This window comes from Chondrus crispus, genomic scaffold, assembly GCF_000350225.1.
Source record: "Chondrus crispus Stackhouse genomic scaffold, scaffold_118, whole genome shotgun sequence".
NCBI lineage: Eukaryota > Rhodophyta > Florideophyceae > Gigartinales > Gigartinaceae > Chondrus > Chondrus crispus.
In genome coordinates this window covers 105,089-114,045 of record NW_005178987.1, presented here as the reverse complement: position 1 = coordinate 114,045, position 8,957 = coordinate 105,089, and the positions used below count along the sequence as shown (strand labels likewise).

The following is an 8,957-nucleotide window of genomic DNA, read 5'->3' as shown; positions in this document are numbered from 1 at the left end:
ACGCCCACCACACCTACCTTCCCAGACAAAACAATCCTCCTCCACCCTCCACTCCGTCTCGCTCCCCTTCCACCCTGCTCGCCCTCCACCATCATGGAAGAACGCGACGAGGCCCTCTGGGACGATCTCGGCATGATCGACTCTCTGGCCTGCGCCCCATCCTCCCCCCAACCCTCTCCCTCCGACTCAACCTCCCCATCCGCATGGCCCTGGACCCAGCCCTCCCTCTCCCCTACCCTCCAAGTCCGTCTTGATGACGGCGAACCCGCAGATGAAGCACAACCTCCACCCGATCTTCACCTTCTGCTTCCCACCTTGCCTGTCGCCTCGGGTCGAATCGGGAAAACCTCTCAAGTCCCCACGCATGTCTCCACTGCCGACCTATTACCGCCTCACGTCAGAAAGGAAAACATCCCCTCCAATGCTCACGTCGCCTCCGTCAAGAAGGAACCACGGAAGCTCCCCGTCCAACCCTCCGCCCCATCCAAGCCCGTGCCGGTCAGTACAGCTATCAAGAGAGTCGTTAAGGACCTAGGAAACACCCTTACCGCCTGTTCGCCTCAGCCGCTCGCCAAATCGATCCCCGCTCCGGTTCGCACATCGCCTCAAGTCCAGCGGAAACCCTTTGCACCAAGAGGGCCTACGCAGCCGGTGGTCGAAACCCCCGCAGGTTCTCTCAAGGAAAAGAGAGAACGCGAAGCAAAGCAGTTTCCGAAGGAGGTTCTGGGGAATCTCGATGGAACCACCAGCGCAGAAGTCCGCAAAATGACCGCCACAGAACGCGAGTTGGTTCTGTTCAAGAGAAAGCTTCGCAACCGCCAATCCGCACGCAGATCGAGGCAGAAGAGACAAGCCACCCTCGCAGAATTGCAGACGGAGATTGATGACATTATGCAAGTAACCCACCGCATGGTTGACATGGGCGTCTTGTTGCACAATGAGAACGCAAAGCTCAAACAGCGCTTGAATATGGCAAATGCAGAGCTGAAAGGAATAAGAAGCATGTGCAACCAACCAAGAGCAACGGGCGCCCCCACGCCAAGCCCTTCTTCAGCTGCTCTGAAGATGAAGCTTGGGGGTTAGCCACTTGCACGTTTGCAACTTTATTGGTTCGGCTTGGTCTATCCGTATCCAAGTTTCCTTGCGTGAACAAGTTTGCAACCTTTCATCCTTTTTTCCGCCGGAGAGTCGCAGTTTGCTCCTCCGTCGCCTTTGTATTCTGTCAACTTGTTTGTATGATTACGAAACACTCAAGGAGTCGTTGCTTTCAGTCCGATCGGTTCTTTGCCCCACGTTTTTGTCGATGTCGACATTGTGGAAGTCTTGATTCTGGTTTCTTCCTTGTATATATTCATAAACTTCCCCCATACCGGCATTGTTTTCTTCGCGGGCAACGAGATTTTACTGCGATTTCCAACTTGGAAAGGAGGAAATCGAGTTGCCCGAATGTTGTGGGGAAAAAAGCAAGGACCACCACGCTATCGACTGCTATCGGGGGCTGATGCCGTTCGTGACTGTGAGGGCTGCGAGTTGTGTACTCTTTGAGTTGTTTGTAAAGAAAAAAGAGCGTTTCCTGTACAAAAAGTTTGGGTTTTTGTTTCCTGCTGGTGCTCTTTCTTTAGGTTGAAGCTTTCCGTTTCGTTGCGGAGCGCGTTTCGTCGAGATATGAATCGATCACACTGCATCTAGTCGTTATCTAATGCAGTCGTCTATGTGGCTCGTTTTTTCAAGTCAGCTAATTCCCTTAGAGAAACAGTTAGGCTAATCCAGACGGTTGCTCATTTTCGCGAACTACTCGGACTTCAAAATCTACTACTGCAGCCATGTTCGCAGGCAGTATCAGCAATGTATTGAGATGACTCTGTACTTTACTAAGCGACAGTAAAGCGGAGTCTCTATAATCTTTATACCGACAATGAGACTAATTGTCGTGGTGCTTAAGCGTTAAAAAGATGACCAAGCCCTTTACTTGGCATTCTGTGTCCCCGCCCCGTGACCCGATCCATCCTCCTTGGGGGGGTTCTCTAAAATACTCTCTTGTTTTGCAAGCGATCCCGTATCACTAGTAATGTCCATCTCCACCTTATGCGCCCCATCCTTCTCAAGTTTTTTCTTCAGTTGCACATAAAGGCGTCGCTTCTTCTCGCGAAGCTCCTCTAACTCTTTCTCAAGCGCGCGTATCGCTTCACTTTCGGGGTCCGGCGTTTGCACGCCAGCGATAATATTCTCTGCGTGTCTTGCGGCCTCTGACGCCTCCCGGGCGGCTTCAGCCGCTCGTGCTTGCGCCGCCGCCTCTCGCTCCTTCCTCATCAACTTTCGCACGCCGGGCGTGAGTTGTGCTATCCGCTCGGCTGAGAGGCGGTTGAACACATATTCTCGCGGTCGAAGGGCTTTCTCTGATACCCTTGCCATCGTCTCGGGGCGTGAGCTGGACAGCGGGTTTAGCCTTCGGTGAACAAGGCGCAGTGGTGATGGCACTCAGGGGGGTCTAGGTGGCTGATGATCGCTGTTATTCATGGATCACTCTGACCAGGTTTCTATTGGATGCGTGTCACTCAGCTGTTTTTTTTTTTTTTTGGTCCTCGATTTTTAATGTTTTGTGCATATAAAAATGGACAAAAACGCCCCTCGAATGTGAGGTTGCTATTTCTACTGTGTACGGTACCCTGTCCTTATATCTGGGTGGACGGGATTGCCCGCATGAGTTCGGACTTGCCGATAAGCTGTTTTAACCAGAATGAATAAATGCTGGATAACGATAAATTGAACATAATTTATACTACTCCAGAGTGATACCTTCAGATAAAGAAGAATAAAAGTTCAGGACTTGAATGCTGTGTGTACTCACTTAACTCCCCTTACCTCCAGAAATTCAGTCAACAGATGAATGGCAGTATGCACGTATCCAAACAGGAAAAAGGGGTACGTCAGAACGATTTTTTGTCTGCGAATGATGTTTGGTCTCGCTTTCCTAACTAATGGTGTAAATGCTTTATTCATTGACTATTGTTGCGAATGCTATCTCATATCGACAGATATCTAGGGACAAGTGTCATGATGGTATACTAACTACTGTACCATCGGGATGGGGGGGAAGCTAATGATGGTATGTGAAATACTCTGAGTACTGTATGTTCTGAAAAATTATGTTGTTTTAGAACATATCATGTGATCATCACATGATATGTTCTAAAACTTATTTCTTGGGTCATCATGACCCAAGAAATAAGAAATAAGTTTTTAGCACAGTATTCGGCCGTTCAGCAAACTCGTCGTTGAGTGAACGTCTACATGACTACAGGCAATGAAGGCGGGCGGATGTTAGTCCTCACAGAGCTGGCTGTCACCCCGGCACGGAACAGAGCTTGTTGGTCATTGCCATTTACGTTGGTTTCTTCATATTCTATTGGAGGTTATGAGCCGTTTATGTGAAAACCATGGGCGGGCAGCATCATCTTTCGTTAGTAGAGCCATAACAAACCAGAAATCGTATCTCCGTTGAAACCGCAAGGATAGCATCTGAATAGGGGGCTATGGCATGGACGACCTCAGATGCTCCCTGTTGGAGATTTGGCCACGTGGGCGAGTACGAAAGCTTTACTATCTCGTAATTTGGATACCTCTCTCTCCGGTTGAATTGGTCGAAGTCCTCCCAGCAAAGCCTCAGAGGATGGAATCCGAAAATGCTGCACGATGACACAAAATAGGCACGAATGAATTTATCCACGTGGCAGTGAGCGGCAGTGTAAGAATCTAGTAGTTATTCAGAAATAGAGATCCGTAACACCTACCATTGGATGATTCGTTCACCTCACATTGCTGGATATCTCTCATTTTATGTTTGAAGATTTCTGTCTTTGCAGGATTCGGGGCCCAAGAACAAAACTCATTTCGTGAGAACGTACTGTACCAGCGATATTCGTACCTCGTTTCTATATCTCCATATCCGAATCTTTATCTGCTAAGCATTAGAAAAATATCATTAATATCTGCCCGTTGCCATCACAGCCCGTCGTTGCAGCTTGCCCACATAGTTACCAGATGAAGGGCCACAACAAGGGCATTTCGAACCTTGCGTCAGGCCGTCGTTGCTGTCGTCCAGAAACCGCTTTACGAATTACGTAGACGAAATGGGGAAATGTTTTCAAGTCCCTCACACCTTGTATCCTTTTTTCCTATTGCATCTCTCAACACAGACGTTGTCCTTCAATTTTCAATCAACAATTTTGTACCATTCATCACTGTGACAGAGTGTACCAACGCTACCACCTATCCCTAGAGATTTACCAGCTCTTTTCAAGTCATTTTCTCTCTGCATATAGTACGTTGAAGGCCTTAGCCGAGCTGTGAGTAAAAAAGGGCCTGCTACAAGGTTTTCTGTTGTTCCTTCCTTGGAAATCTCTGCGTTCCCATTGTCCCGTCTCTACGTCACTTCCTAGTTCTTGAAGTTGCAAACAAAGTATTCTTAACATATTCTCCTCGCTATCTACGACGGTCTCAGCGCATCTACCTCTACGGGGTCCCAGCTGAACGCAGGCGTTCCCCAGGACAGAACTTTTTGAGCTTCGGTTTCCGTTGAGAACTACAATTTTCACTGCCCCCGCTACGGTTTTATCCTTGGGACTCAATCTGGAATAGACCTACGCAACTACTGTCGACCGCACGCCCACCAAAGCAAACAACTACGATGCAAAACGAAACAGAGGGCCGGTCCCCGAAACAGGTCTCTGCCTTCCTTGAAAATAGTTTTCCAACTCCGCCAGACTTACAACCTCCTACCCATGAACAATGTTTTCAAGACCCATCTAAGATGCAATCCCGAAATCATATGTACCTTAACTTCATCTTTAACCACAGTTCTAAGCTTATCACAGAGTGCTTCCGTCGAAACGACTGCGATTACGCAGACACTTATGACTTCCTCGTACTCAAATCTGGACATGGGACGCCTGGTACTTCTTTAAGAAGAACATCCATTAGTCTTGCGCCGCTGTCCCTTTCTACAACAAGAGTTCATGAAAACAGTATCTCGAAAATCAGTAGACAAAAGCTATCTAGAGCAGAAGGCCTCATTGACACGTGGACAGCCCACCGGCAGCAATACCAAGTTCTGGACGAAGATTTCTGGAGTCTCCAGTGGGGCGCGTCATATAATGGTTTCAAGGATTTGCACAGAGAATTGTGTCATCTACGAGACGACATCCATCAAGGTAAGCTAGAAGAAGGCATTTCACGCTACGGTCTTCCATACCTCAGAAAACATCTGAATGAGATGGCCATCTCAAGCGTTAGGAGTTGGTATAAAAAATGGGGGGAGCTTGACCTTCACAGGCTTTCTTCAAAGGATGCTGTTGACATCATCCGGCGATTTTTGAGGCAGCCACCGTGGAAGGAAATGCGCATCGTAGCTGGACAACGCACCCATGTTGGGAAAGACCATGACTCTGGGGGAGTTCTGTACTGCCTTCTTCACACTATCTTTGGTGATGAAGAAGCCGAAAGCAGAACTAATGAAAGTATGTCAAGGGAGTCATTTTCTGACTGCGTTGACGCTATTTATGATTGTCGACGATATATAATGGACAATAACGTCCATGTTACCTTTTATTCAAGTGGGGCCGCAGTATTGCTTAGGAAGAGACGATTGAACGAAAAAGAGTCGTGATATAGGAGTTCTGCGAAGAAGTATAGAGAGAGAGGAAGTCGCCAGGACGAGAATAAGACAGAACCGCTCTTCGAAATGCAACGAGTCTTCATGAGACTCAGTTCGCGATGTAAGCACATTGGACAAGAAGTTTCTGATATCGGGCTTTGTCGAACGGACGTCTTCTGGAAATAAGCTGTATTGTAACCCATCGATAGATTATGGAGGATATGAACACATAGGAATTAAAACTCTTCTCATTGATCGCTGCCTATATTATAAAGTAAGTTGAATCACTTTCCTTGGTAAGGTTACACATACCGACTTGAGCAGTGAAGAGGACCCGCGCAATTGCGTTTGCAATGCCCACGTCATTTTCCAAGCGGGATACATAACATGGTTTTCTCCCTGGACCTGTCGAGGGTTGCGGCAGGAGCCGCGCATTCGGAGAAAACAGAGAAATAGTCATTTCTCTGTATACGTGGCTACTATTTTTGCAACTTTTCAAAATTTCCCGCGCTTCGCAGCCTGCGGAATTCATTCCCTCGGCACAACCAACGGTCGGCCAAACGCGCGCTACTCTTCCAACTCAGACCTCGAAATCATGCCCTTCTCCGTAGGGATATCCAGACTCCCCACGCAGAGCAATTCCAAGTCCTGAGCTTTTCCGTTTCTGTGTATGAACGACCACAAGAAGTACCATACCCGATGCTGAACGCGTGGCAAGCGAAGATAGCACCGGAAGTTGTGCTTCCCCTTCCGTCCCAGACGTTCATTGCAGGCACTGAGGAGGCCCGAAAAACATTCAACCCTTCCTATACGGGCATTTTAGCCCCGGTGGATACGGCGTTAACATGTGACATTCTAGCGTTGCAAGCAATGCACAGCCGCCAAAATTGGCAATGGGTGGTTATCGTCGAGACGGCCGCTGAGCTCCGCGAAATCTCAGCACATATTGAGTCCCCCAACCCGAACAGAATCGTCATCGCCGTCGTCAGTCGAGACGGCAAGGAACAGTGCGCGATACGCAGTGCGGCATTGAATTATCTCGGGGGCATGGGGTTGGTCATTCCTACGGGGAGCGGGGAGAAAACGGGTAGGGCCGTGCAGCTGGTCCAGCGCTTGCTTCACGCGTGGGGTCAGGGTTCGCTAGACATGACGAACAGTGACCACGCCCCGTTGTTGCGTATATGGGGGGAGCCCTCGTTGTCATCGGCAGTGGACGTCATTATTCCACCGGGCTGGGACTCGGAGGGCAAGATTCGGGCGGTTGCCGATGCTGCTGGCTGGGATTATGACGAAATCATTCGGGATTCATCATGGAACCGTCCAACGAGTAGTGAGGAAGCTATTCGGCTTCCTGTGCTGACAGAAGCTGAAGAGATGGTTAAGTTTCAGGAAGAGGCGGCGAAGATGAGGGAAGAGGATATGAGGAAAGAACAGTCATGGCTCAAGTCCCTTGAGGTTAAAATCGCTACTCACCAGCAAGCACAGGAGGCGGCAACGGAGAAGGCGAAAATCGCTTCTGCGTCAGGGTCAGCTGCAAAGAGCAAGCAGACTGTCCCGGCCCATCCGAAGCCATCTCGCGCGAAAGCCGATTTCTTCCAGAGGTTATTGGGTCGGTGATAAACAGTAGCCTTCCGTTTTGCATACAGAGCCATAGTAGCGAACGGGTCCCCGTTCATAGCTGACCAACGTCGCTACGTATTCAGTCCTTAGGGTCGCTCGCCGCGTTCACTGATCGGTTATCTCTATATGGGCTACGGCAAGATTGATGTTATTCATGGTCATTTGATACATCTGGGCCGTATTTCGGCGTCTTTACAATTGTTCATCATTTTGAGCTAGAACGCTACAGTATTGTACCTTTTAGGAAGTACCTTACCGATAAAGTTAATTTAAGGCTGTGCACAAATGTCCCCCCCGTAAGCCCTCTACGACGAAGCTTTTCACTCTTCACATGACCACAGGTCGGAAAACTTTGCAGTGCAGGATTCAAATAGTGACGATCGCAACGGGTGGGAAATTAAGTGACAGCAAGGAAGCCGCGGCTTGCACAAGGGCACTCACGCGGTTACGTTCGGCTCAGAAACTCCGGCTCGCTAAAGAGTGCAGAGGTCTCTGAGGACTGCAGCAAAAAGCCCGGGCCGGAGGCCCCGCTACGTTGCTCCACACTGCAACCCGGGTACTGGGCCGGAAGGTTTGAGGTGGATGTCCGATCTGGCGATATGATCGCGGCCTCTGCGATACGAATCGGTTTTGCTTCCAACTTTGCCTCCTGCGGTCGTGGGTGGTATATTCTCGTTTCCGCCTGCGAGGCATACTCCATGTGCAAGGCACCAAGGGTGGACGTGTGGTCTAGCAACGTCGTCATCTCGGCGGTGGAGAAGGCGCATGGGGTTACGTCTGCGAAGAGGAGAACACCTGAGCAGCGGTGTTCTCCAAGCATGACAGGCACAGCATGCGCCACGCAAAGGCCGTGTTCGGCGGCGAGTGGGGCGCGTTCAAATGAAGATTGGTCGGCCGCGAGGTCGTCGAGCCATTCGGGACGCTTGGAGGCAATGACACGCTGCACAATACCAGACTTGAGATGGGACGAGGCAGCATAACGGGATTTGGACATGGTGGCAAAGGTTCCGTACCTCTTGAGCACTTGTTCATTATCCGTGTTGAAGACACAAGAGGCCAGGGATGCTTGGGAATTGTCGTCAACGATCCACATCTCGCCATATGTCCAACCCTTCTTCACACAGTACAAACCGACAAAGGGTTCGAGTATGGCGGAAAGCGGAACGTTGCCGCGGAGATCGCGGGGCAGCGAGGCAGAGACAGAGGCAATGGTGACGTCCATCCATTGGCGTAGAGCTTGCTTTGATGCTAGAGCGATCTCAGCTTGCAGCGATGTTCTCTTGAGCAAGAGGTGGCGGAAGGTGTTGATGGCGAGCTCGAGTATCTGGGCCTTGTGCTTGACTTCGACGCCATTTGGAGGGCGTGGAAGGACTTCGAGCAAATTCTCAAACTGCTTGGTGACCTTCTCGCGACACTTCCTGGTGTGGCTCTTCGGTTGCGGGGACTGGAGGCAGGGTGGACTGATTGAGGGAGAGGGTTGGGGGGCATGGAGTGGTTGAGTCGGGGGCGGTTTTGGTGAGGCCAGAATGGGCTCGGGCTTGGAAGGGGGGGTAGCGGGAGCGAGAAGGGCGGAGGAGGGGGCAGCGGAGGAGACGTCGGAGGTGGTGGGGCGGGGGTAAAGGGACAAAAACTTGTCTGCCTTGGTCTTGGTGGGGCGGGCGCTCTTCCTCCAGATAAGGGGTCT

General features: G+C 50.2%; 3 protein-coding genes; 2 read left to right on the top strand and 1 right to left on the bottom strand.

Moving 5' to 3' along the window:
* Positions 1–1,901, top strand: part of CHC_T00001906001 (hypothetical protein) — a 2,054-nt gene extending 153 nt beyond the window's left edge. Inside the window, 2 exon segments of the mRNA XM_005712961.1 lie at positions 1–1,083; positions 1,084–1,901. The exon segment at positions 1–1,083 is cut by the window's left edge and continues 153 nt beyond it. Coding sequence (XP_005713018.1) covers positions 1–1,083 — 1,083 coding nt within the window. The 3' untranslated portion in view covers positions 1,084–1,901.
* A 64-nt stretch (positions 1,902–1,965) lies between these two features.
* CHC_T00001905001 (hypothetical protein) lies at positions 1,966–2,412 on the bottom strand. Its single transcript, XM_005712960.1, has one exon. The coding sequence runs from the start codon at positions 2,410–2,412 to the stop codon at positions 1,966–1,968; it is 447 nt and encodes a 148-aa protein (XP_005713017.1).
* A 3,940-nt stretch (positions 2,413–6,352) lies between these two features.
* CHC_T00001904001 (hypothetical protein) lies at positions 6,353–7,270 on the top strand. Its single transcript, XM_005712959.1, has one exon. It carries the CDS (start codon positions 6,353–6,355, stop codon positions 7,268–7,270), a length of 918 nt encoding a protein of 305 aa, XP_005713016.1.
* Positions 7,271–8,957: the final 1,687 nt, after the last annotated feature.

What these genes read in the sequence shown, in the direction of transcription:
- CHC_T00001905001 (XM_005712960.1), bottom strand. Translation starts at nt 2,412, where the DNA reads ATGGCAAGGGTATCAGAGAAAGCCCTTCGACCGCGAGAATATGTGTTC.
- CHC_T00001904001 (XM_005712959.1), top strand. Translation starts at nt 6,353, where the DNA reads ATGCTGAACGCGTGGCAAGCGAAGATAGCACCGGAAGTTGTGCTTCCC.